This window comes from Apodemus sylvaticus, chromosome 16 (assembly GCF_947179515.1).
Source record: "Apodemus sylvaticus chromosome 16, mApoSyl1.1, whole genome shotgun sequence".
Taxonomy (NCBI): domain Eukaryota; kingdom Metazoa; phylum Chordata; class Mammalia; order Rodentia; family Muridae; genus Apodemus; species Apodemus sylvaticus.
In genome coordinates this window covers 61,626,298-61,653,950 of record NC_067487.1, presented here as the reverse complement: position 1 = coordinate 61,653,950, position 27,653 = coordinate 61,626,298, and the positions used below count along the sequence as shown (strand labels likewise).

Genomic DNA, 27,653 nt, shown 5'->3' with positions numbered 1-27,653 from the left:
CTAAAATCTTCTGTAGCCACTTCCTTTTCCAAACATAGAGATCAAGAGAGGACATGAGAGCGTGGAGCATGGTGGGATGCTGCACTGCGGTCACTTCGTCTTCATCCGTAAGCCCTGCCTCCCTGTCTGTTTCCATTGGGTGTGTAGTGGCCATTTTTTGATGGAATATAATCTCCAAGTCATTCAGACTGTCTTACATTTTTTTTTTAGGAAATGTTTTTCCTAAATAATAATTCATCCTTTCTCCTAAGCTCAAGTCTTTCTCCCCAAGCCCCAGAGCCCTAGGATTAAGGTCCTTCCTGGTTATACTCTACCCAGCACTCTGTCTTCCTTGACTTCATGACACAAAAGTATATTCAAATAAGTATGCAAGTTGTAGAGAGTTATTACTATCATCAGAGTCAACTTAAATACTGTTACAAGCCATTAAAGAAGCTTAACAATATTTTTATGAAAATATATGCTGTTCATAGTATCTTCAGACCTTGAAAATTAAAGAGTTCTGACAGAATACTGACTTATCTTTGATTCTTCTCTGTGAAGAATGATTTTCATCCATAACTTAGTCTCACATCAAATCAGCATATGTTGTACACACTCCTAGTGTGAGGTGACGGATCAATCATCAAAGTCAGAACAGAAAGGAGTAGTATCTCAGCCTTACCTTGCAGAGATAAAAGCACTATCCCTTCTCACTGGTAAACCTCACATTAGAGGATTCCAAGTGCCGTACCAGAGGAACTAAAATGGCGGAATCCAGCAGGAAGGAAGGAAGCAGAGCATATGAGTGCTGGTTAAGCTCCAAAAGATATGCATGAAATCTTGCTCTCTTCACTCCAGAAACTACATGCAGAGATGAAGATCTCTGTGGAAACAGATTTAGAAGGGTCTAGAAAAGCAGAGCAAAGGATTTCTTTTCTGTCACTTCCAGGCCTTTAAAAGGAGATGTGACCAGATGAGGGGTCAGACAATGCAGCCTGTAACCACTTAGGTTCTGTCAGTTGCCTGGAATGTCGAGCAAAAACTTCTCTCTGATTCTGTCCTGGTTTTCTCAATTCCAACTTGAGTGGGTGTCAGTGATTTACAACCTGAGCTGCCTACTAGAGTTAACCAAGATTTCTTAAACTTACAGATGCTTAGGGCTAGAGAGATAGCCGAGTTGGTATGCTTACCACATGAGCATGTTTGGGGTCTGGATTCCTAGTACCCATGTAAACAGTTGAGCAGGACAACCCATCCTTGTATGTACACACACACACACACACACACACACACTACTTGTCTTAACCCCTACTGTTCTAATTCAATATGTCTTTTCTGGGCCTAAGCATTTGATATTCAAAGCATCGCTGAGTGGAAAGTGTAGATTCTCACACGCTCCTGTCCCAGCACACACAGCCTTACCTGAGCAGCGTCCCACTCCTGGGATGGGGCATCTGTGGCTGACACAGCATTAGCACCCAGAACCCACAGCGTATGACCATCAGGGTTCAGTCTTGATGTTGTGCATCCTGGGGATTTGGATGGAATGCTAATGACTTATGGTCTAGTAGAAATATTCTCAGTGCTTCTTCACCCGTCCTAGAGTCCTATTAGACTTCACTTGACCCATTATCAAGGTTGGAAATCCATGACTGGCTCATTTCTTTTTCTTTGTTTTGCCAGCTTTACCCTGTACCCCAGATTGAATCTTCCTGTGTAGCCCAAATTACCCTAGAACCCACCTCAGTCCAGCCTCAGCCTTCTGAAGGCTTGAGGGATCACACTTGGCTTGGACCAGTTCATTTCAAAGTTCCTTCCTAGCTCTAATGAATTACTGTTCTAAAGTGTTTTGGCTTTAGCCTGCCTTGGATTCAAGCTGACGGGGCTGAGTTCTCTGAGAATCACAGGCCCCATCCTGAGCCAATGCTCCCTTCTCCTGAGCCTGTGCTCCCTTAGTCAGTTCTGGGATTCACAGTAGAGGCTTAGGAACCTCCCAAGGGAGTAGGTGGGGCAAAAGCAAAGTTCCCCCGTTGTTTTTGGTAGTTGGTGACACTGTGGACCAGAGAGGTTAATCCTAATGAAGTAAGGATTTCGGGTAGAACAGTAACCATGATCTAGGCTCTACAGAATCAGGCTCAAGTGTATATGAAAATCACAGAAGACACTAAAACTTCAAGGTTCCATCCCATTTCTGATGCTGTGGGCTGAGACTCAAATCCGAGTCATGAAAATGCTCCTGCCAAGCCCTGAAGCAGACACTGAAAGCATCCTTGTTTATTCCTAAAATATTCTTAAATTCTTACATCTTAAATATGAAGACGAACAGAATCTTAGGAACTTGGTTTATAGTAAAGCATTACCATATTTCTTGGGCATTTAGAAGTCAGACCACATGCTGTATAATTCACGCTTTTTTCTTACATTTCCTTACATTTCAAATTTCATTCAGACCTTGCAAAAGAGTCACTGGACTCGCTGTTTGTGGAGGAGGGTCTTGGGTTGCTTTCTGTTGTTGTTTTCGCGGGTGTTACAGTTTTCACCTGTCTGTCAGTTGTCTTCTGTCAGTTGTCTTCTTCCAGACACCTGCTCAACTTTCTCCCCCGACTGACCGACATTCCAGTTTCCAAACCTCATGAGTCACAGCTTCAGGCTCGCTGCCACCCATGCTGCAGAGTTGTGTAGTTTAACTCAATGAATGAGAGTTGTGTAGTTTAACTCAGTGTGGCCAAACGCTGTCCTGACTAGTCCAAACGGTTATATGACAGACGGAATTAGAGAAGGTTTCTTTCTGTTTTCACTTTTATTACAGGTTCAGTATGGAATTTTTCCAGATAACTTTACATTCAACTTACTGATGGATTATTTCATAAAGAAAGAAAATTACAAAGGTAAGAAACCAGATCACGATTCAGTTAATACGGGGCTTTCAGCTCCCAAATGGAAGTCTGTGAATGCAGACGGCTTCCTCCTTCCTCGGTTCTTAATTACACCTCTTTATGTTACTCTGTTAGTCAGAAAAGTTTACATGAAGATGATTATCACCTATGATAAAAATTTTAAGTATCACCTTTCTATTGCTGGGATGGGATATGTCAACATACATAAGTAACTGTAGGGAGGTTAATTAGAGGCCAGTCTGATCCCACTTCTCAAGCTGATGAAAACGCAGGGTATAAGGAACGAAGTAAAAGCTGATGCAGTTCTCATGCGCAGCTCTTCTGTAATTGTGAGTGTGTGCAGCGAGCTTCTAGCACATGCGCTTGGTTGAAAGCCTTTGCGTGTGGCACATGAAGGCATTATGTACCTGCAGCCACATTAGCATTTGCTACCTTTACCTCAGAGTCCTGAGGGGAAAAGTTCTTTGAACTTGATGTCTCAGCTTTTGTCTGTGTTGTAGAATATCAAGGAGACGTAGGGGTAATTGGGGCCTGTTTTTTTTTTTTTTATGACCAGCTCATGTAGAAATAAATAACATGTGCTATGTGTTATATTCAGTGGTTTATAATTTATGAAGGGCCTTTCCTTTCCCTTTTCTCAATTCTTCTAAACTGCCCTTTATTATCCCTGTATCCATCTTTGAAATAATACCTAGGCTTTGGGAGTTCTTCTAGCCTTGTCTGATTTTGCCTCAACAGTAAGAAAGCATCCAAATGGAGAGAGAGGCAGGTAGCTACCTCTGCTTGCTTGTCAGGGTGACCTTACAGTGAGGCTCCTCTTCTCCCAGTGCCTAGCTCTCATAGCTGAGGGACAGTAGGGGGCATTTCCACAAGCATTATCTGAAGTAAATCGAGCAAACAGTGCTTGGCCATTATGAAGATGCTACTGACTGTGAGTCAAAGACATGCAGGGTTGGGTCCATGTTTGAAGTCCCTGATGCAGAAGCCCCTGACTCAGTGTGCATGCAGTAGGCATGACTGGCTTGCCAGGGGCCTGCTTCGTAGAAAAACAAGGCCCAGAGCCCATGCTTCCTACAGCTTGATTCTGCTTGGTTTCCAGTGCACGGCACTGTGAACAAGTGTTTACATTTGGTGATTTGATGTTCCCTACATCTGATTTCCCCTCCTTCTCACCTTCATCTCCTTGCCAGATGCTTTATCTGTGGTTTTTGAGATCATGATGCAAGAAGCCTTTGAAGTGCCGTCCACCCAGCTTCTCTCCCTCTATGTTTTATACCGTTGCCTAGCAGAGAAGACGGACCTCACAGTAAGTGAGCTCCCTACCCAGGCCGGGAGCTGGAGGAGACCGAGCAGTGACTGCCGAGGAAGCAGTGGCTGCCCGGTTAAGAAGCCGAGGGCTGGCCGGCCGGGCCCGTGGGGAGCCTTGCTCTTTGAACCTGCAGAGACCCATGTGCTGCAACCAGAAATGAACGCCATTCGTGTGTTGTGTTTTCTGGTCACTAACGGTGGTACTGGGCACTTGCCAAGTGAAAGCCCTAAGGGGCATTTGTCAGGGTGGGAGGGCATTATTGTTTTGTTGTTGGGGGTCAAACTCAGGTCCTCTTGCATGTTGGGACAGCATTTTATCACTGAGCTGCAACCCTAGCCCCGTTTGCACAATGTGAAACTTGACCCAGGTCAGGTGACCTCGGGCAATTCAGAAATGAGTCATGAATAATCACTGAGAGTCAGACATGGCATGCTAAAGGAGCAGGTGGGCGCCAGTTGTGACTGAGCAGGCGTGTGTCAGGGCTCTCCTGCAGTTGCTCCACACCAGTTGTGTGCTAGCATGTATGTGCAGCATATATGTGCTAGCATGTATGTGCAGCATATATGTGCTAGCATGTATGTACAGCATATATGTGCTAGCATGTATGTGCTAACATGTATGTGCAGCATGTATGTACAGCATGACAAGCTTTGGCTGATGGTTGGCTGCTGTCCTGGGAAAACAGTGGTGAGAGCAGCAGTAGCTGATACTCACACAGCACTTCAGCACTTGCTGTCCACCACAGTTCCCGGGCCGGAGACAGACTAATGCCTTTACTCTTCACAGTAACTCTACAGAGACAGGGAGACAGAGGCAGAGCGGTATTACAGAAGAACCATGGCACTAATAGATGATGCCGGTGATTGTGGCCCTGTGATCTGCCCTTAATTCAGTTCCAGGTCTGAAAAACTCAGTTTGGATATGAGCTGAAATGTCATCTAGTCCAGCCTACATCCTGAAAACCTGAGATGATGTGTGACACGGCTTAAGATGCAGCCAGTATATATAGTCACTTAACTGTGATATATTGCGGTTAAGCTACTAATGTATATTGACCCTACTTACTCATTCTGTTGCCAAGTACTACATATTTAGCAGTAATCACATTGTCTACTTACTGTCTAGCACTTTAAAACAGAACAAGATGGCTTCGTGCTTAAAATCACCGGTTGCCCTTGCAGAGGACCTGGGTTAAGAGCCCTGCACCCACGTGGTGGCTCACAACAGTCTAAAGCTCTAGTGTCGGAGGACCAGGCGCCTGCTTTGACCTCCACAGACCCCGGGCATGCACATGGTCCACATGCACACATGTAGGCAAAACAGGCATGCTGCTATGACACATGAAAAGCCTTTAAAGAGTTTTATTTGTATTTTAAACTTAAAATGACTGCAAAGGGGAAATCCCTAAAGAGGTATTTACAAGGTTAATATTTGAAAGGAAAATGTCGTTAGCTAGTTAAAAAGGAAATGCATGTGCAGAAAAGAACATGGTGAGCGAGAAGGTGCTGAAGGAAACTGGGCACATTTCTATAATGCCTGCTCATGGAGACGCTGAGACAGGAGGATTGCTTGAGTTCCCAGCACTGGAGACTTATTACCAGGGCAGCACAGTGAGACCCAGGTAAGTGGGGAGAATAGGCTGGAGGAAGGAAGATGGACCGAGTCACACATACTTGACCTACAGAGGAGATGACCATGATCGTGATGGCCGACGCCCCTACAACGTAGAGAGGGGCTGTGGGGTGTGAGGTAAGATTGAAGCGCATAGGCCATTCGCTGTCATCCTAAAAGTAGTGAGGAATTACCTGAAAGTTTAAATTGGGGGGCACGACTTAAATCCAATTTGTGTCTTGCAGCCATCCTCAGCTGTAAGGTGGGACAGAGATCAGGGTAGGTTAGCTGTGGTCAGAGCAGCTTAGAGATTGCCGTGGAGTGTGAGGGGAGCTGATGATAGTCTAACCGCCTTGGTGAGGTGGAGCTAGAGTCTCCACTGGATATGTGGGAAAGTAGACATCTGCTAAGAAGGGCTAGATAGTCAGAGGGGCGGGGCTCAGCTACCAGATCCTCCATTTCCAGCTCACCTGGACAGAAAGAGCGTTGCATGTTTGCAAAAGGAACTCTGGGGAAAAGAGGGTTTGGTGAGGAAGTGAATGGCTAACATGGCTCTGACCATGTTGTACATATGAATACTCTGAGGCACTCCAAAGATTTCTTAAGCAGGGTAGTTTTGGAGCTGATGTATCCATATGTAATGTGTACAAATGAACCAGAGAGAAAAGCGAGTAGAAAAGTCAGTATTATATACATGTGTCAGCGTACTAGGTCAAATACATCCACACAAATTCATGTCAATCGATAATGAAGGAAAATTAGAATGTATTAGAAGGAAAATTTGGAATGTATTAGACCACACAAACCATGAAAACATGGCCTAGGAAAGAGGGTAAGACAGGGAATAAGGTGGGATCATTAAACTTCAGGACTTCAGAGCATTTTATAGCTGTAGAAAAACAGCTGGAAATCCAGAATAGAATGAATTAATGAGGGATTTAGACGTATACAGAAGAGACTGCAAGTATAGGTGACTCAGGGTGTTGGTATGAGAAGAAGTGGCAGGTAGGGGCAGGGGGACAGAAGATGAAGGCTTGATTTGTGTTGATAGGCAAAGGCATAGTGTAAAATGGGCAAACCTTGGTAAAGTGGCATCTGACCTAGCCCACACTACCAGTACAGTCTCCTTTGAAGTACTTAGGACCAAAAGTGTTTTGGAGCTCAGATTTTTTTAAATTGTGAAATATTTGCACAGTGAGATATGTTGGAGACAGAATCAAATGTAAACACAATGTGGTCCATGTTTTATGTGTACTTCAGACATACCCTAAAGGTGATTGTCATGTATTGTGCTTAATTTGTACATGAAATGTCTCATGTAATGTTGCATTTTCTGCTAGCAGTGTCATGTCAAACAGTTTTAGAACTTGGGACATTTTGGGTTTTCAGATTAGGGTTGTTCACCTGTGTCATCTCAGACCCTGTGAACAATGACTGCTCCTAGCACGCCACAGAGAGCAGTTGCTTGTATATTTGCAGTTCATTCAGATTTTAGGCCCCATGCATCCTGGCACTGTAGCTCAGGTTTTCTCTGAGATGGCTCAGTGGATAGGGTGCTTGCCCTCAAACCTGATGGCCTGAGTTGGAACTCATTGCCTCTCTCTCTCTCTCTCTCTCTCTCTCTCTCTCTCACACACACACACACACACACACACACACACACACACACGTGTACTCACACATATTCTCAGACATACTAAATATATATTTGAAGCCAGCCTGATCTACATGCCAAGTTGCAAGCTAGCCAGAACTGCATAATAAAATTTTTCTTAAAAACGAAATCAAATTGAAAAATAAGTGTAAGAAAAATAAGTCAGATTTCTTATTCATTCTGCACCAGATCCACGTTTCAGGCTGTTGGTGGGAGACGTGGCTGTCCTTAGATTGGAATGCTGGCTTATTCAGATAATAGTTTACTGGTCGGCACATGGACAGGCATAAAGCCAGGGTTTGCTTTCCAGCACATGGATAAAGGCTAGAATGGCTTCTGTCTGAAAAGCAACCAGGTCCTTAATTAGAAGCTCTTCCTCATCCGTGCCGTGGAAGCCCGCATGGAGTTTCCTTTTCCAGCTATCCACTATTTTCCAAGAAGTAGGAAAATCCCAAGTACTGGGACCTGTGCTGCTCTGAGCATGCCCAGGAGATCTGTGCCTTTAATGCTCACTCCCTGGAGCAGCTGCCATTGCAGACCATCCCTAGTTCTTAGGGCCCAGACCGTGGGGAGAGGACTGCAGCTCTTTCCTCTGTATGGATGGCATTAGAGGATTACAGCTCCTGTTGTCTGGGGCCTTTTCAGACCTCCTCTGGGCTCGGTGTTCCAGGCACTGCCCGGCACATTTTACCGGTGTGGCAGACCCAGCAAGGCTTGTGGCTTTGCCCTTTTTTGTTTCTTTTCCTCTCTCCTCAAAAGGCTTCAGTTTTATTGACATACAATTTTACACCCTAGGTTGAAGGACATGGTGACTAAGTGTTTCTGATTACCTGGTTCGTCTTTAAGAGGCACAAATCTATCTAAAAGCAGCTTAATGGCGGTGCTTACTTTAACACTGCGGGGAAGCCTTAACCCTGCCTGCGGTGTGTTAGCGCTCTCTCCCCTGGAGCAGTATAAATGGGACACTGACAGCCCATGGCCTCTGGAGACCGTGCGCGTCCAGAGTACTCTCTTTTCTGACTGTAAAAGGTCTGGCTCGTTACCAAAACATAGAAAATCATGAGAAGCACAAAGGAGAAAACCAAAAGCACTTTATAATTTCACTGCCCAGGAGTCCTTAGTTATATGGAGGGCATTTCTGTTCTGGTGGGTTTTTTTTTTTAATATGAATAGCTTTCATTTGTAGAATCGGAATAACATCTACACAATTTATTATTTTCATAAGCTTGCTTATTACATGCTGTTTGATGCTATTTAAAAGAAATCACATTTTGCATGACGTACCCATAGTTTGAATAGACAGTGACCTGCTGTATTCTGTTGCAGTGGGAAGAAGAAAGAGACTTTGGTGCGTCCCTGTTGCTCCCTGGCCTGAAACAAAGGAACACAGTGGGCTTGAGTTCCCAGCTGTATGGCTGCGCACTTCTCGGTAAGCTCACCGAGCCTTGTTCATACTGTTCTTTGTGGGAAATGTGCCACAGCCTTTAGTCTCAAAAACTCAAAACTTCATTTAAATTCACTAGTGGACTTCCAGTTATAACTGCCATGTATAGACAGCACTCTTAGGGACAGTCACCTGAGGTCCCATGTGATTGTGCAGTCCAGGTGGAATGTTGGCTTTAGTGCCCCACTGCTTTGGAAATGATGCGGTGCAGAGGGTCAGCCTGAGACCCTGGATTGTATGGGACCTGGGCAGAGCACCCGCCTGACTGCAGTGATCTATCAGCTGTGAGTTCCTGGGTTGATGGGACCCGGGCAGAGCACCCGCCTGACTGCAGTGATCTGTCAGCTGTGAGTTCCTGGGTTGATGGGACCCGGGCAGAGCACCTGCCTGACTGCAGTGGTCTGTCAGCTGTGAGTTCTTGAGTTGATGGGACCCGGGCAGAGCACCTGCCTGACTGCAGTGGTCTGTCAGCTGTGAGTTATTTTACTGCTCTCCCTGTTCTCTCAGAAGCCAGACCTCCAGGAAAGTGCCTTTCCCTTGCTCCCTGCTCCTGCCCATCTTTCTGAGGGGTAGCTCTTTGCTATTGAAGCTGATCTTTGCCAACAAAATATGGTTTAGATTCTTGGATGCTGATTCTAATGAGAGTCCTCAGTTTATCTTAGTGTGACAGTTTGTCAGACTGGCTGGCAAACTCACACAGCGCTGTTCAGTCTTCTTGTTGTTTAGTTTGATTTGATGGTTCTGTTCTCATTTTTTTAATTGAGATTTTTGGGATTTTTGGCTGGTTGGTCTGTTGGTTGGTTGAGACAAAGTTTCAGGCATCCCCAACTGGCCTTGAGTTCACTATGTAGTCATGGGAAACTTCTGATCCTCCAGCCTCTGCTTCTTAAGTGCTAGAATTATAGGCATTCCTGTTTTATGTGATGCTGTGAACTGAACCCAGGATCCAGACAAGACACCTGAGCTATATCCCCGGCCTTGGTTTTGGCCTTTGGAGACAAGTGCTGGCTATAGCCCAGGCTAGCCTCTTCCCATCTCTGTTCCCTGGGTACTTTGCTTACAGGTGTATGACACCCCACCTGTGGCTCTTATTTAAAATCACATTTTGCTTATTTGCTCCCTGCATTAGATACTGATTTGCATTTTCCTCCTTTTGTGTTCAGATTAATGTTCAGGACTTCGTATTACACAGATCATTTAGAAAGTTGGTGAGGCCAAGAAAATGTACTTGACTGTTGTTTATGAGTAGAGGCCCTGGTCCCCTATGATAGACAATCATGCCATCAGACACCCCACCTCTGCCCCTGCTCTCACTTTGTCCTGCTCTGCAGCCCCACCCACCTCAGGCTGGCCGCCCAGCATGACCCCTGTCCAGCCCAAGCACCTTACAGATCTAAAATTAGCCATGTCCTGATAAGCTTTGTCTGCTGGCCTCCTTCACAGCCTCCCAATCCTCCTTTCCAGGAAAGATGAGTGGGGGCAGACTTAGAGCGAGCCACTCAAGGTGACTTCCTCATCAGTGCAGAGAGGGCATGCCCTCATGCAGGTGGCCCTGTCCTCCCCATGGCCCTGCTGGCAACCCAGCCCTGTGACCTCGAAGGTAGCTAGGACTCTGATGTAAGAATAGATAACACCCAAGAAAGTGGGGGGGGGGGGTGTCTTTTTTTTTTTTCATAAAGAAAATAGATTAAATGTTTGACACTTCAAAACAAGTCAGACATTTCCTGGCAGGGAAAGTCATCACATAGTCACAGGGTCTCAGAGTCCGAAAGCCATGACATTGCTGTTACTGGCCAAGGTTTTAGCCTTGAAACATTAGTAGTATTATCATTTTTCTCTTGTCTTAAGGGTGGCCTTCTGTAGTAACAACTCTGTCAGACTCTCAAAATTCCTCAGCCCAACTGTTCATGAGCCCTGGTGACTCTACAGCCAGTTGAAATGCATAAAACAAATTCACAAAGCTTCCATCTCAAGTGTTCAGGCGAGAGTCCCTGTCTAGGCTGCTGCCTCCTGGAGCCTTCCAGGCCTCTGGCTGCAGACACAGTGTGGAGACGTGGCTGAGGAGTCTTTGTTGCTCTTTTGGCCACAGGGAAGGTGGAACTGCAGCGTGGGCTGCAGGCTGTGTACCGCGGCATGCCTCTCATGTGGACACCAGGCTACCTTGACAGAGCCCTTCAAGTGATGGAGAGGGTCGCCTCCTCAGCTGAAGATCTCAAGCTGTGTAGAGAAGCGGTATGTTTCCCACCCCTCACGCACTCAAATGGAGGCATGCTGGTTTTGAGTTTGTTTCCTTTGTCTTCTCCTTCCCCTGCTTTCTGTATTTGTACAGACTTGGTATTCATTCAGTAAAAGGATGAAAAGGAACCACAAACGTTTTCAGTGTTGCTGTCAAAAAGGCAATGGAAAATAAGATTATTGTTGATTCATACCTCATTATGTAAGAGGAAAACTTTCCACTCCCTTGTAATTCAAGCTCAGATCAATAAATACCACCCTCTTCACCACCTCCCCCATCCAAAAGGAATTTACGGCAGTGTATTAGAAAGATTGAATAATTTTGGTGGGTTTATCCTCGTGTAGTATGGAGAGACTACATAGCAATTTTCTTTGTTATCCTTGGCTGTTGGGAAAGTGTTTGCCTCACAAGCTTAAGTACCTGTGTTCAGATCCCCAGAACCACTTAAAAAGCCAGGCGCACGAGTGCAGTTACGGTCCAGTAATGGCAGGGTGGGAAGCCGAGAGCCGGGAACCGCGGGAAGCTCACTAGCCAGCTAGCCTAGGCCGTAAAGGGAGTCCACATGCAGACACACACGAACACCTCTCTCTCTCCATCTTGCCACACAGGATCTGGGTACCAGACAAGACACCAGCCTACTCTCTTCCCATTGGACTGTCCTGTAGAACATGGTCTTGCTGAGTCTATGTCACATGGTTCTTCAACATTTAAAGGGTCTTGTTTGCCTGTCTCAAACGTTGTCCTCCCACCTGTGCCAAAGTTCCTTTGTCACCTGAGCCCCTGGGCTGAGCTTAGACTAGACTAGGAAACCCCTCAGGCCTTCCACCCAACACCTAGTCAGAGTTCCCTCTCATGCCGGCCGTTCTGTCCAGAGACAGGCCCAGACATGGTTTCATCAAAATGAGAGGGTGCCTTGGAGCGGCTCTTTTGTGTGGCCTTGTCCCTGAAACACCAAGCCCCCCCCTCAGCTCATTTCTTCATGAGATACTCAGTCCAGAGCCTACCATGGCACATCATGCCAACATCCTCTGATGTCATTAATGCTCTGTCCCTGTCATGACAACCAAGGAACACACACTCCGAAGCTGGCTGTATCCAGTGCTGGTGACTGAAAGACACAAAATGATACATAAATCCTTCGCTAGAAATGCATTCCTTCTTCTTCTTCTTTTTCTTCTTCTTCTTTTTTTGTTTTGTTTTGTTTTTCGAGACAGGGTTTCTCTGTGTAGCCCTGGCTGTCCTGGAACTCACTCTGTAGACCAGGCTGGCCTCAAACTCAGAAATCCGCCTGCCTCTGCCTCCCAAGTGCTGGGATTAAAGGCATGAGCCACCACCGCCCGGCCATTCCTTCTTATTTTAGCCAACTTACATTCTCTCTGTTGTAATGTACAGGAACATGGTTGGCATGTCAGTTAGATTGTACCATATGCCCAGACCGAGTACCGCTCAGAAGCAGTTGGGCCCTGGGCGCTGTAGGTGCTGCATTTACTCTGCTGTGACTCATACTCAGGCAGGTGCTCATGCAGGCCATGCCCCTGTTCCCTTCCCCCTCTGGGGACCAAGCCTGCATGGGTTTAGAGAGCTGTACCACACAGTAGAGGTGGGCAAGTTAGAGACACAAACAAAAAGAACACCCCTATTGGCAGTTGCTTACTATTTAAGTCACACGGACCACCTCATTAAAATGAACTTCCTGTGAGCATCTCCGGCCAGCAGCCTACGGATTAGGCTGCTCCTAGTTCATAGCTGCTCTGGGAGCTGGACTCTCTGGGGGAGGCCTTGCCTCTATGTAGCAGCTTTAGTGTGCCTTCAGAGTAGCCTTTTGTTGTGTGGGCTGTGGTGGTCTTTCTTTGCCTTTGTCCCATTTCCAGACTGACTCCAAAGAAAGACATGAAAGTGGGGGAGGTCCCTCAGTGCCCATCAGATGGAATTCCTGGGGTCCTACCTGGTTACTTAAAAACAAGCTTAGTTTACCATTGTGCTGATTCACTCACCAGGATCCTTGGCTCAGGTTTGCAGCTTCTGTGTTATACTGAAGCTCGTGCTGTCTGAGGGCATTGCTAATGTATAAAAATGTAACCATTACGTTTCCTTCTTTTTCCTTGTGTGCAGCATGAGGACTTGAAGCTAGCACCTCATGCATGAACTGCCATTCCAGTAACCCTAGTCATTACCTCAGTGTCTTCCTCAGCCTTGGGGGCGGGGGCCCCCTTGTTTCTTTGTCTCTGGCCTGCACAAAGTCAAGTCTGTAACAGATGATGTCATCCTGACACTTTTGCGCCCTATAGCTCGATGTGCTGGATGGAGTCCTGAAGGTGGTGACGGCTCCAGATGGCCAGGCTTCAGAGACACAGCCCCAGGAAGGCGAAGACAGCTTGGGCTCCGCAAACCTAGTGGAGCAGCTAGACACGGAGGAACCAGAGCAGTCCAAGCTGCCCCAGTACCTAGAGCGCTTTCAGGTGAGCGGAGTAGAAACTGACCCTTTTCCAGCATCAGTCACACACAAAGGCATTAAAAACTCATATCAACTATTGCAGTTGTAGCTGGGCAGTGGTGGCACACGCCTTTAATCCCAGCACTTGGGAGGCAGAGGCAGGCAGATTTCTGAGTTCAAGGCCAGCCTGGTCTACAGAGTAACAGGATAGCCAGGGCTACACAGAGAAACCCTGCCTTGGGAAAAAAAAAAAAGAATTGCAGTTGTATTGCTTCCAGCAGGCCATGGCCTTTCTAGAAACTGGTGGAATTTTTATGATTTCATGCTTGAGGTGATCAGTGATGGTTCTGTTCACTGGGGCAGCACGGCATCCCCAGTGGTCGCTCATTGGTGCCTGATGGGTAGATAAAGCCTTCTCTTAACAACTGCCTGATTCCCACTCGGTGTGGAAAGGGCCAGTTTCTCTACGGTATGCCAGTTGTGCTGGATCGGAAACCCAGTTAGACAGTAGTCACCCTTTCAGCAGAGTGAGATTTAGGCAGCCCTGTGGCTCTTGCCTGGCAGCTCTGTGGGGCCTTTAGAGCCTCTGCCTGGGGACAGGTTTCCAGAACAGCGCTGAGCACTCAAACGGGCCTTGAGCTCTGTGTCCCAAATGCTCCGCTGTCTTTGTCCGGGAGGAAAACCCAGGAGTCTGCCCTCTGCTGTGTTTCTTGTCTCTTTAATACAAAAAGAAGGAAGTACTTTCAGGTTATGATGTCATTGTAGGAGCAGGAGAATTTCCCACCCACACCAGCTTTTCACAGCAGGTAGGAGAGCTGGGTTTCTCCCCACTACTTCTGTAAGGGAAGTCGTTGCTTAGCTTCTCTCTTGTAATTTGAAACTAAGAATAAAAAGATTAATGTTCCTATCATACCCCAAGAACAAAGCAGAGTAGAGAATTTGTACACAGTCCTTTCTCTTAACTTTGCCTGTCAGTATATAAAACTTAAAGAAAAAACTCACCATGCTCACGCTGCCTGAGGCGGCTGAGCCACTGTCAGCTGTCAGGTTTTGTGTGTGTGTGTGTGTGTGTGTGTGTGTGTGTGTGTACATTTTTGTAGTTTGTACAGTTCTGATTGTTTTTTGACTTTTGGCTGTTTTTTGTCCATCACATCTCAGAAGATGGAAACCTGTGCCTTCACTAACTTCCAGCCCTCAAACTTCCACAGGACACCTTCTGAGCATTCAAGAATGTTTGTAGCCTGCGATCGATCTGTGACCTTAGCTGTGTTAGCAGCTGCAAGCCCCCTCCCCCACTTCCTCATCCTCACTAGGAGGCCAGGGTGGAGAGTTGGGCTTACAGGACAGCACTGAAGTGGGGATGAGGACTCACAGTTGAGATTCCTGACTCTCTCTGTCCTCAGACTACCTGGGGAACTATGTCCGCAAGAAATCGTTTTCAGTTTACCTTTTCTTCCTGATGCCTGGTTGTCCTTAGTCTGAGGTAACCGGTTTGGGCCTGCTCCTTGGTCTCATTGGTCTGGCCCCATTTGCCTCTCTGCCAGCTCCTACCCTGGACACTGAGTCACCTCGGGGTAGGAACACAGTGACTCTCAGCTGCAGCTGGGCCTTGAGTGTTGCTCCCTGGTGATCTGCATCTTGAAGCACTTAAGTCGATTAATGCTTTTAGTACTTATTCCGGAATACTACACCGACCCTGCCGGGCTGCCTTCTCAGATGGAGCTGTAGGCCGGCAGGAGGTAAGGGCTGACCTGCGGGGGTGGGGGAGCACAGCAGGTGGAGGCCTGCCAGGCTCAAGCCCTCCTCAAAGCTGTTTAGCATTAGTGAGAAATCCCTGAAATGATTTCCATCTGGTGAAAGAAACCAGGGAAGTCACTTAAATGAAAAGACAGGGTTTCTAAGTCCCTGCCCGCCATCTTGCTTGCCTCTTCACTCACTGCTCTGTTAGGAGCGGGCATGAGTGGAGACCTTGAGGCTCAAAGAAGAACTGAACAACTGAAGCCGCGTGGAGGGGAGGGCAGCTGCACTCTGGGTGTCAAGCTGGGGTGATCTCGCGTGCTGGGCTGCACTGCTCGCATCTTGGTTTAGCAGCTGAGCCTGGAGGCGAGGCGTGGCCACCTTTTCCTGCAGGCAGCAGATGGCGTGGCTGCTTGCGGAGGACTCAGTTGTGTCTCACCGTCCTCTTTTCTCCTGCCTGCCCCTTACCTTCTCTTCCTCTCAACCTCTGCTTCCGACAGGCCGCTCGGTCTAAACTGGAGGAGCTGAACAGAGTTGAGTCCGAAAGTCTTCTGACTCTGACCACCCAGCTTGTAAGAGAAAAACTCCCCGCCTGTGAGGCCGAGGACCTGGCCACCTACGAGCAGAAACTCCGTGAGTGGCACCTGGAGCAGATGCAGTTGATCCAGAGGGAGCAGGAACAGAGGGAGAAGGCGAAGCAAGAGTACCAGGCGCTGAGTGCGGCCGAGAATGCAGCCTAAAGTGCCCCGGCCACCCCAGCGTCCACCAGGACAGGATGGGCTCGCTCGGCCTCTGCTGCCCAGTTCTTCTCTTACAGGACGCTGTGCATAGCCACGATGAGCTGTATGCCGGCACACTGTCTGCCCATCTAGACGTCAAGGACAAGGAGCTAAGGGAGTGGCCGGGTGGGCTGAAGTCCCCAGCTCAATCTCTCACAGCAGCTGTCAAGGCTGGAGTCCTGGGCCCAGACTGGAAATATGGGGTGCGCATGATGAGAAGCTACGGCTGAAGACTCGGGTCTGCAGCACGGGCGTTTAAATGATTTCCTGTCCCTGCCCGTGGACATGGGTCTGCGGGCTTCATGCCCTGATGTTGGTAAACCGAGATCCACCCACATTCCAGAACCGGGTGCTCCTTTACCCACTTCCAGTGACTCAGCAAGAATGGCCACCATGCTAGCAGCAGTCAGCTGTGACACATCTCCACTGTGAACACTGGCCTCGTTCTCCCTGGGCGTGTGTGCCATATATAAAGAGGCACCTTTGTGGCCTGCCCCTTCCCATCTTGCTCAGAAGTACCCTTGTGCATTCCTGCCTCCCAGTAAACCTTACCCATGTGACCTGTTGTGTGGCGTGATGTGGCACTCCGGTCCTCTCAGGAACCCTTACTCCTGAGACCGTGTGTCCCTAGTCCCCCTCACGAGTGCAAAACAAATATCCTGGTGGCCTGGCCCTGCACGCTCATAGTGCCACCACTTCTTTCCCATCATGCCCTGCCCTCCTCTTTCCCCTGTGGGAGAAGTCCAGCACAGGTCTCCAGACCACATGCTCGCTAGATTCCCGACTACAGGAATCCACAGTGACACGTACAGAATGTAAAGGCTTTGGGGGAGAATCTTGGCCCTGGGTGTGAAACCCTTCTGCCCCGACTTCAGCAAATCAAGATAACTTTCCACACACTGTCAGCTATGTAAATAAGCCTTTGGTATGCGTGTGTGCACACATAGATAACCTTAGAGCAGACATTTCTGTTAAAGAGAAAATGAAGAGGGAATGGTACTAAACCTGAGGATTTCAAGAGAAATACCAGTTCCACAAATTTTGAGCCAAATTTGAAGTAATCTTTAATACTAGCCAAGAGGATGGGCTCTGCCAGAACCATTCCAGATTTCCTAGTCACATTTTGCTGAGGCATATAAAGGCATACCCATAGGGCCACTGCATTTCCCATCAGGTCCAATCAGGGACAAGCATACATCCTGACATACTTCCTGCCCATGTATATTCTGCCCACATGTGATCAAGTACATCCGGTGCACATGGGACAGACAAACATAGAACAAACAGAAACTTCTTAATTGTGACAGAACCATTAACCTGCAAGGTCTATTTTTCTTGTCTTGGTCTCCCATTAACTTGTAAGGTTTGTTGTTCTTATTTCTGTTTTTGGAACAAGTGTGTAGGTGATAGGATTCAATGCAAACTGTCAGAAGATGGGACATTCCTGGAAATCTCTCTGGGAGAGGGTCAGGGGACTCTGGCCTGCCTTGTACTGTTGCCTTTAAGTACCATGGTACATCTTTATTCAAGATTGCATCCTTTTATCAGAACCTGTGGAAAGAAATAATTCCAGAACATTTCTCTTAGGGGAAAAGGAGGGAGAGGGTCTTTCCCTCATTATTTTTACTGTTAGGGGCAGCACACGTTTAGCCCTCTTCTATCAGACTAGGACAAGTAGTAGTGACAATCTTTACTCACGGTCCTCACAGACATGCGGTATGCCAGCATCTTGAGGGAGTGCCATCATCCCATGCTGTAAGAAAGGAGATAAAGCTAGGAACCGCCCCTGAGCTCAGCCACTGCTGCCCCAGCCTGCACCATGCCCGCTGGTATAGTCTCAGCCAGGGTCTTCCAAGCTGGCAGCTTTGATGGGTAGAGGTCATCCCCACAAGTCAGGACTGGCATGCGGATTTATCAAAGGCGGTGTTTTCTCTGTTGGAGATCCGGGATCAATCCAATGACAACCGAGTATCGTTGGAGCATCTTGTTTCTTCTTTGGCTCTTATTTTGCCTTTGTTGTTCTTCCCTTGATACCCTTATCACAGTTCTAATCCTTGCTCAAAGGGACAACATTCCTATCCTGGCAGGAGTTTGTAAACTCCCCCTTCCTAGATTCTTGTGTGACAGCGTCCCCCCTCCCCTTCCTGGGAGCTCTCAACCTTCCGGTCTTATTATCCTGTACCCATGCACCAGTCTCCTAAACCAAGGTGCCACCCTCTTATCTGACAACTGAGGCTTCTGGCTGTAGCTGGCCGCTGACCCTTCCACTGATGTCTCAGCCTGTGAGAATCCGGGGCAGACTATCTGAGGACTTCGAACTGAAATGCCTCTCTGTTTTTATCTCATACCATGACCCCTGTTGAGGCAGCTTATCCCCTGCTCCAACGGGCTACAAGCCCCTCATCTGTACCCTGTCACCCAGACTTGAGCTTCAGATCTGGACCCTTACCTGCTTCCCTACAACCTAGACCCCACGGTCAGCCCAGGAGAACCCCAATGTTCGTACTAGCTTCTAGCTTCTTTTCTTTCTTCCCACTTTATTTGGGCCTATTTAGTTAGCATCCACAGGCCTACATTTGGAACAGTCTTAATCATATCACCTAAAAATGGTCTACTGAGCCATTAGAATCTGGCCTTAGTTGGGAATAAGGTTTTTTTTTTTTTTTTTTTTTAAGATTTATTTATTGTTATATGTAAGTAGCTGTCTTCAGACACTCCAGAAGAGGGAGTCAGATCTTGTTAAGATGGTTGTGAGCCACCATGTGGTTGCTGGGATTTGAACTCGGGACCTTCGAAAGAGCAGTCACTGCTCTTAACCCTGAGCCATCTCACCAACCCGGGAATAAGGTATCAAATTAAAATGGGATTACTAATCCACTAAGACTAGTGCTCTTAAAAAAAAAAAGGTTTATTTATTATTATATGTAAGTGCACTGTAGCTGTCTTCAGACACCCCAGAAGAGGGTGTCATCTCATCATTATGGATGGTTGTGAGCCACCATGTGGTTGCTGGGATTGAACTTAGGACCTTCGGAAGAGCAGTCAAGTGCTCTTAACCGCTGAGCCATCTCTCCAGCCCTAAGACTTATGCTCTTTAGAGAGAGCACTGAGAATGCAGAGACAAAAATCACAGGAGAAAGGAACAGGGTGACTATGGTAAATGGGGCAGCCACAGGCTATGGGAGGCCCGCCCACCTCAGAGGATGGAAGAAGCAACAGAGGAGTTTCTCCTGGAGGCTTCAGACAACTCAGCCCTGCAGTGACTAGACTGCAGACATCAAGCCTCAGAATAGTCTGTCAACTTTTAAGCCCCTCTGTGTTGAGTTCTTTTAACAGTAGCCTTGGGGGTGACTGATGTATTATAATTGGTTTTCTTTTTGTTTGCTTCGGAGTGTGAGTGGTGTCAATGTGCGGAGTAATAATTTGACGCTAACTGAGTCCCTCTTCACAGTTATGGCTGTCTTCTGAACTCATTGGCCACTGTGGTTAGCTACAGACTCATTTGGACCTTAACAGCCTCGCCACTCTAGTGTGAGCCCAAGACCCCTTCACCCTGAGAACTGAGGAGATGCCTCCTGCTTTGTTAGGAAAATGGGGTCACATCACATAGCCAAGCCCTCCCTTCCAGACCCGTCACAGTGTCCTACCTACCCCCTGTGATTGCCGCCATCTCCCCTCTCTCAACTGATAACTTTTTTATCCTTGTCCTCCTTGACAAGGAGGACTCATTTGTGATCTCCATCCACACTTACTGATGATTCTGGGATCACTGAGAATTCAATTTCTCATTTCCTTCTTTCCTTTCTTCCTTCCTTCCTTCCTTCCTTCCTTCCTTCCTTCCTTCCTTCCTTCCTTTCTTGTGTGTGTGTGTGTGTATGTGTGTGTGTATGTGTGTGTGTGTGTGTGTGTGTTTTCCTCCAAAGGAATGCTTTATTGCCAAGTCGCCTGCTAATATTTGTAGGAAGATACATCACTGACCTGCACTCCTGGGCTTCCTCACACAGCTATTGTTTTTTAACCCTGGAAAAGAAGACACCAATAACGTGTTCTTCTTCAGCTCCCCAATTACTTGCTGTACCTTGCTTTGTATGGTACAGTATTCTAAGGGTGTTCAAAGAAACCAGGGGCACTTGATAATCACGATACCTCACACTGTATCAAACCAGAAGCTAAAATGGACATATCCCACCTGACCCTGGGAGTGCAGAGATGTGTACACACAGAAAAAGTCTTTGCCCTGCTAAGAGCCATTGAGGTGCAGTGCTGTCCTCTCTTCAGATCATGACTCTCAACACACAGGGCCCTGGTGGTGAAAGGCTGCCGAAGGAGGCAACTGGAGGCAGCAGGAAGGAACTTAGAAAGAAATCTTTGTAGCTCCTGAGTAAAGATGACAGCAGAGTTCTGGCTGAACCAAAACCTCATCCCCTACCTGACCTGCGAGTTGGTTCTGCTTTTCCTTTATTCTCCATGTAATGAACAGACAGGCAGACTATGGACCAGAGCCCCGCCCCCTGTCAGTAAAGGGACACTGTGCAGGCCACATCCCATTCAGGTGCTAAAGATAAGGCTTTTTTCTTCTCTCAACTCTCCTGACACAATAGCCCTGTGTCAAAGTGGAAAGCTATTCGAAAATGCCACTCCTTAAGAGAATCAAGTTTTGCACACCAGGAAAAAATATTAGAGCAATAAAATGTAATAACCGGTACTGGCAGAGAATGAGATGGGCCAGAATAAAAGTCTACATCATGTCATAACCCATTAAAGAACCTTCATTTATATAGATATATAAAAAGACTATAATCAATGCATAAGGCAATTTAAGGTTTGAGTTTCAACTTGAATTCAAAGATAATGTTCAACAATGACGCTAAGGCTGTCTTGCCTCACTTTTTTTTTTCTATTTAATTTTTGAAAAGTTCATCACATTTAAAAAATAGTAAATCTGCTTCTGCCAAAGCCAGGTTGTTAGTGTAAGAGTGACGTGGTTGCTTTTGTTTCCTTTCTAGGGTCTCAGAAAATAGAGAACTCTCTCAGCCCTCAATCTGTACGCACTCTGACCATGCAGTGTGACCTGGGTGGGTGTATTCCTTCTGAGCTAGGGGAGGAGATCAGGAAGGAGATACTGTTCACTTAATACCCAACACTTCTTCCCTCAAGATTCTGGTGAGACCTTCAAAGGGAGCGTGGGCTCCTGTTCAGTTCTCCTCGGGCCCCTCTACCCCGTCCACCTCCTGTGGCCCTGGAAAGGATAGCACAGTGATCCGCTCATCTGTGAACTTCAGTGTGAGACGTTTATGTACAGACCGTTCTCTAATCCATGCCACGGCAGCCACATCTGCATGAGCGTCCAGCCAGCTCTTCACTGCCCCTGGATGGTCGCTCTGTCATGCAGACTTGCAGCTGCAATGAAGAAGGTGAGCTGCCTCTGTATTCTGTGGCTGGCAAGCGACAGGCTTAGGAAGGCGCATGATCCGGCAATGTCTGGTCACCACTTCCAAGTGAAGAAGGGAGGTTATCACTGCCATTCTGTCTGCCACCCACAACCTTAGACCTTATGGTTCCCACTCGGTCTTCAAATGACTTGAAGGCGGCAGAGTTCCTCATGTCTCCGAGCGTCCTGCTGGTGGCAGAGCCCCTGGTAGACAGGGAAGCTGATGTTTTCTGTCCAGCCTGTGAAAGAATTTCTCAGGTCTTCTTGTAGAGGTCAGACTGTGACACTTTCTCAGTCCACTCTTCAAGTTTCTCAGACGTTTTCACATTGGCAGTAGAGACCTGCGGACCATGCCAGCTCCTGGACAGGTTCCGCTTCAGCTCCCCTAACGTGGAGAGGCCCAGCCTCCTTTTCAGCGCCCCACCGTGCCTCTCTTTGGCTGCCATCACCCAACGCAGAGTGACAATTTCTTCTTCCACCTTAGCAGGCTCAGCCGAAGCTCTTCTTCCTTCACCTCTGTCAGGCCTTCTACAGCTGGAGTCCGGTGGACCACACCCGGGTCAACAGGAGCATCAGTCGTAAAATCAGGCAACACACCTTTGTTAGGAGGATTCAGGTTGATATCTTGGCTAGCGGAGTCGATGTTCAGGTGTCAGCTGAGTGTAGCTGGCGTGGTGCTGGGATTGCAGGTACTCCAAGAGCCCAGTCCCCAGCTGGTAGCTTCATACGCATGCACGAACCAGTCCATTTCCCTCCTCCTCTTCTTCTTCTTCTTCTTCTTCTTCTTCTTCTTCTTCTTCTTCTTCTTCTTCTTCTTCTTCTTCTTCTTCTTCTTCTTCTTCCTCTTCTTCCTCTTCTTCCTCTTCTTCCTCTTCTTCTTCTTCCTCCTCCTCCTCCTCTTCCTGCTCCTCTTCTTCTTCTTCTTCTTCTCCTTCCTTCTCCTTCTCCTTCTCCTTCTCCTTCTCCTTCTCCTTCTCCTTCTCCTTCTCCTTCTCCTTCTCCTTCTCCTTCTCCTTCTCCTTCTCCTTCTCCTTCTCCTTCTCCTTCTCCTTCTCCTTCTCCTTCTCCTTCTCCTTCTTCTTCTTCTTCTTCTTCTTCTTCTTCTTCTTCTTCTTCTTCTTCTTCTTCTTCTTCTTCTTCTTCTTCTTCTTCTTCCTTCTTCTCCTTCTTTTCTCCTCCTTCTCCTTCTTCTCCTTCTCCTTCTTCTCCTTCTCCTCGTCCTCCTCCTTCTCCTTATTCTCCTCCTCCTCTTCCTCCTCCTCTGCCTCCTCTTCCTCCTCCTTCTTCTTTTTCTTCTTCCTTTTTTGTTTTTTTGAGACAGGGTTTCTCTGTGTAACCCTGGCTGTCCTGGAACTCACTCTGTAGATCAGGCTGGCCTCGAACTCAGAAATCTGTCTGCCTCTGCCTCCCAAGTGCTGGATTAAAGGCATGCCCAGCCATTTCCCACTTCTATGTGTCATCATCCCTACTGACTTCATCCGTCTAGCTACACAGTCAGACTCAAATTCCCCTCCATGCCACCATTAACCTAGCTCATCCTTGTGTGAGCAGACAGCTTGAACTTGCTGGTGTCTCATTGACCAGCCCTAGGGAATCTGCCTCTTGGCCTTGTCAGCCCATGACACAACATGGTGTTTCTTCAACTCCAGAAAATTACTCCTTGGTGAGCTGCTCCACTTGGCCCCATCTTCCACCGTCTGATGAACGTGTGGTCTGCCTCACACATACTCTGTACAGTTATTTGTTGAGCATGCCCTGTATTCAGTGCACTATGCTAAATGCTGTGTCACAGGCAGAGGTAAGTAACACGGATGCTACCTTCAAATAACGTAGGTTGGGGCTGGGGGGCTGGAGAGGTGGCTCAGTGCTTAAGAGCACAGGCTGTTCTTCCAGAGAACCATTGTCCAGTTCCCAGCACCTGCATGGTGGTTCACAACCTTCTCTAACTCCCGTTCTAGGGGATTTGGTGCCCTCGTCTGGCCTCTGCGTAATCAGGCACACATGTGGTATACAAACATACATGCAGACAAACACACATTAAGTCAAAATAAACCAAAATTAACAACATACACACACACACACACCCTGCTGGGGTTATAGATGTGGATCTTGTTGAGTGACTTAGATTGTGACTCAGGTCCCCATGCTTGCGCAGCAGGTGCTCTACCCACTGCGCCATCAGGCCAACCCAAGGTCGTAGACTTTATGAGAAATCGCAGCGGCCTTGAAAAATAAATAGATTTTAGCTCCTACTCACCTTGTCTGAAAACCTCCAGCTCTGACTGCCTCCTGGTTTTGCTTTCAATACTGATAACCCAGCGTGCTATTTTTTTTTCAATGCAGCTGTATGCTGCCCTTTGAGGAATCTTTAACTACTGGGTGTAAGGACCATTTTTAGAAGCCTATCCTTTGGGTCACCGAGATGTAGATGTGGTCACAGGTTTAGGTGTAAGCAGGTCTGCCTGAGAAAGAACAAAGGACGTGGAAGAGAACCTGGCCGAGACACACCCTGCCTGCTGCTGTTGTCTGGAGATGCTCAAGTCTTCTTCATCACCGATGATGGTGAGCTGAGGCTGGGACTATCTCCTTAGCCACCACTCAAGTGCCCTCTCCCCGCTTCATTCTGATGACTGTGGGTGCTGTGCTTCCCCTGCCTCTGTGGAGGCCTACGCTCTGCTGGGTCTCCCTGCCTCTCTGGAGGCCTACCCTCTGCTGGGTCTCCCGGCGGCTTCCTGCGACATGTACCGTACTCTAGCAGGCCCATTTTCCTGAGACCGAATCTGCCGTTCCTGACAGACCAGACAGAGCGAGTTAGGCGTTTCAGTTTCACTCTGCATGGCTCTTCCCTGTCTTGGGCTCTTCTGTCTGTTTTGGTTGGTAAGGCAGAGTCTGGCCATGTAGCACAGGCTAGCCTCATGCTTAGCATCATCCACCCTCTGCCCCCTAAATACTGAGATAGCACACATGGGCTCCAGAGAAATGGGTGCCATCAAATGGAGCCACTGAGAAAGAGAGAATATTCATTTTGATTTCCTCCTTACCTGCTCCCCACTGCCGTGGGGCTGCACCCAGGGCACCACCCTTGCTCCTTTAGGTTCTTAGGAAACATCCTCAGGGCGAGTTTGCCACACCCCTTAGAGTGTTAACCCCTCCCCATTTCATTATGAATGAAGTCCCTGAACTCATCACTGGAGGGCTCTTATCTTCTGACGGCTGTACCCAGGGAATAGTCATCACTGAGAGGAGAGCGCTTACAGGTATTTACTGAGGAACATTTCCTCTAAGATTTGAAGGCTGGGGACCTGGCTGTGTCATTCTCCCAAGAAAGCTCCCCACAAGGAAACCTCTGTGGGTGATCCAGACCAAGTGAAATTTGTCAGAGAGGTGTTTTACGGACAGGGAGAGCATATCAGAGTTATCACTGACTCACTTGTGTCCTTATCCGTCTCCAAGCAGACGAGGCAAAGAGGCTAGAAGCCCACACCGCCGTGCCCAGTAAACCTTGTATTTATCGATTGTCCATAGCCAAGTGGCAGATTAAACCCTTTACAAGCATTGCTGTCTGCAGTCCCCAAGATGGTGGCAAAAACTCTTGCAGCTGTGCTTCACATACACAAGAAAAGGAGAGCTTAGAGAAGTGCTGAGGAAGCGCTGATGCCACCTCAGTGGGCTGGAGTCAAGTCGGATCAGATCTGGCAGGACAGGCTTGCACAGACACACGCACGCGTGCACATATTCACACACACACACACACACACACACACACACACACGATAGAAGACAAGGACTCCGCTGAAGCAACCCCAAGAAGGCAGGTGAAGGGAGGAAAGTTCAACAGGGAACTAGGGAAAACCAACTGGGAATGCTCAACTAAGTGGGGGCAGGGCAGGCTCAGTCCCTGAGTCCATGGAAACTGAGGCACACCTCAGCTTTCACCAAGGGGCGTGGCAGTCAAGAACAAGCGTGTGAACCCCATTCCTTCACTGGCTGGTGACAAAGCTGACCTCCTCCTGGCATACTACACAACCAACAAACAGCCCTGGGTGTGAAGCAGGGCCAGTCCATCACCGGTGGCAGCTGTCTACAGGGTAAACCTGCGGCTGTGCATATCCACCGGGGGCACTTTTAATACTGTTTGTCGGTATTTTTGACACTCAGCTGAGGGGCTGCTACTGGGAATCTCCTGAATAGAGGCCAGGAGTGCTGTTAAACATCTCAGAGGGCACAGGAGAGCACGCTGCCACACACCCCAAGAACCTCCTAGTCCAAAATATTAATAGTTCAAAACCCCTGGCTAAGACCTATGACCAGGGTACCCAAGGGAATTCCTGGATCAATAGAGATTAAAAGGGGAGAGCAATATGGGTTCTCTTTGCTGACTGGATATGCATATGAAATACACAACGGCAGGAACGTCATTATTCTTTCTGAGCACGGTTCCTCAGGGAAATGGGCAAACGGTGACTTGTACGAATGTTCCGCCTGAGTATAACTGGGCTAGAAGTCTGGAGTTCTCCAGAGAAGACGCTGTTGCATGACCACAGGAGTGAGGGACGGGATTCTGTGGCACCCGATACCATGCTGGGTGTGGTGAGAGGAGGTAACTCTGGTCTGAAGAGGACTCCGTGAACCACAGCAGCAGAAAGTGTAATGTGACTGTGAACTGAGAATGATAGACCTTGTAAAATCCTACTTCACAAGCGAGGGCCATGGGGAGGGCTTTCCAACAGGGTATTATCTAGAAGCTTGCCTTTGTAGTCTAGCAACTTCTGGGTTCAAAAATAACCTTTCCCCACTCTGATTTGGCCTTCGCTTACAGCCCCAAGATGCTTTTGCCTGTGCAATATTGAGGAACTTAAAAAAAAAAGTAGTGGCACTGCTCCTCAGATCATGCCAATAAAATATGTTTAAATATTTATTTAAAGTAAAGTCACTACTTATGCCTTGTGCTTATTGAGAGTGGGGTACACACATCAGATTCCAGATCTGTCCTTGGCATGTTCAGAAAACAGGGAGTTTATTCTTATCAAACCTATCCGGAAATAAATTTCATTATAAGTTTTAAATGATGAATCAAGGGCTAAGGAGAAAATTCATATATGAATTATAAAAAGAAACTGTCTTTTGTTTACCTAATGTAGAAAGCATTTGCTTCCCCTGGCCCCCTTCATCTCCAGAGTTCAAAATATTAATCCTTAAGACACCCTCAGAGGCCGTCTACCACTTGAAGGTTCTTTCAGTGTGTGGGGTCACTGCTGTGGAGGAGGGTGCCTCCCATGGTGTGCTACACCAGCCATCAAATGTCCACATGATTAGAAAAATTGTTCAGAAGTCCCCTTCTAGTGGGCACAAAGTCCCTCCCCTGAGGAGCTATTGGCATGACTATAAAAGACACCGAAAATAGGTTGCAAAAATCATCTGGGGCCCTCTTGGCTGATCACCCACAGCCAGGGAGCCCACGGTGAACCGCCTGATCCTGAAGCCAAAGATGTCTCAACACGAGTGAACTTTTGCCACTTTGTATTTTATTGTGGAACCGAGTTTGTTTTTTTTTTTTTTTTCCTTTACATCAAATATCCTCGATAGAAGAGGGGATATTGCACACAAATATCATAAAAGCACTACATATTACTTTCACTGGAAACTAATTTCTCTACATTAGATATGACTGGATAGGATGGAAGTGATGCAGGATTATAAGACATAATACCATACACAGCTGCAGACCGACACAAACACCATTCAGAACAAGAGAGAGAGTGAGCTTCTCCACAGCCCGGATTAGGACTTTAGGACTGCACGCTGCCTGCAGGGCGCATGCGGGAAAGCAAGGACCGTCGAGGCGGGCGCGGGCGCAGGCGCGGGCGGCTGAGCAGAGCCTCTTCTCCAGGGCTCCTGTTTCCGGAGCTCCACACGTGTGGAGAAGCCGATTATTAGCTGTTGTCGTTCTCCTTCCTTTGCAGTTTTTGATGCTGCCTTTGAAATGAATTCATAAAGTCTCGGGTTTTTTTGTTTTTGTTTTTGAAATAGTGAATAGTTTTAATACCAGGTGAATCAAACCTAATAGCTACCGAAGCGGTGCTCATCCCTAGGCTGCTTTCGGTGTGTTGTTCAGCTGGTTAAATGATAAAAGCTTACA

At 47.5% G+C, this 27,653-nt stretch overlaps 1 protein-coding gene and 1 pseudogene across 1 annotated transcript in view; one reads left to right on the top strand and one right to left on the bottom strand.

Moving 5' to 3' along the window:
- Mrps27 (mitochondrial ribosomal protein S27) overlaps positions 1-16,643 on the top strand; it is a 71,081-nt gene extending 54,438 nt beyond the window's left edge. Inside the window, exons 6-11 of the mRNA XM_052159845.1 lie at positions 2,792-2,870; positions 4,070-4,185; positions 8,780-8,882; positions 10,987-11,129; positions 13,422-13,592; positions 15,805-16,643. Of these exons, the coding sequence (XP_052015805.1) occupies positions 2,792-2,870; positions 4,070-4,185; positions 8,780-8,882; positions 10,987-11,129; positions 13,422-13,592; positions 15,805-16,044 (852 nt within the window). The 3' untranslated portion in view covers positions 16,045-16,643. The remainder of the gene's footprint in view (positions 1-2,791; positions 2,871-4,069; positions 4,186-8,779; positions 8,883-10,986; positions 11,130-13,421; positions 13,593-15,804) is intronic.
- Positions 16,644-21,507: 4,864 nt separating this feature from the next.
- On the bottom strand, positions 21,508-22,166 carry LOC127666680 (tumor protein D54-like; annotated as a pseudogene).
- Between the last annotated feature and the right edge of the window lie 5,487 nt (positions 22,167-27,653).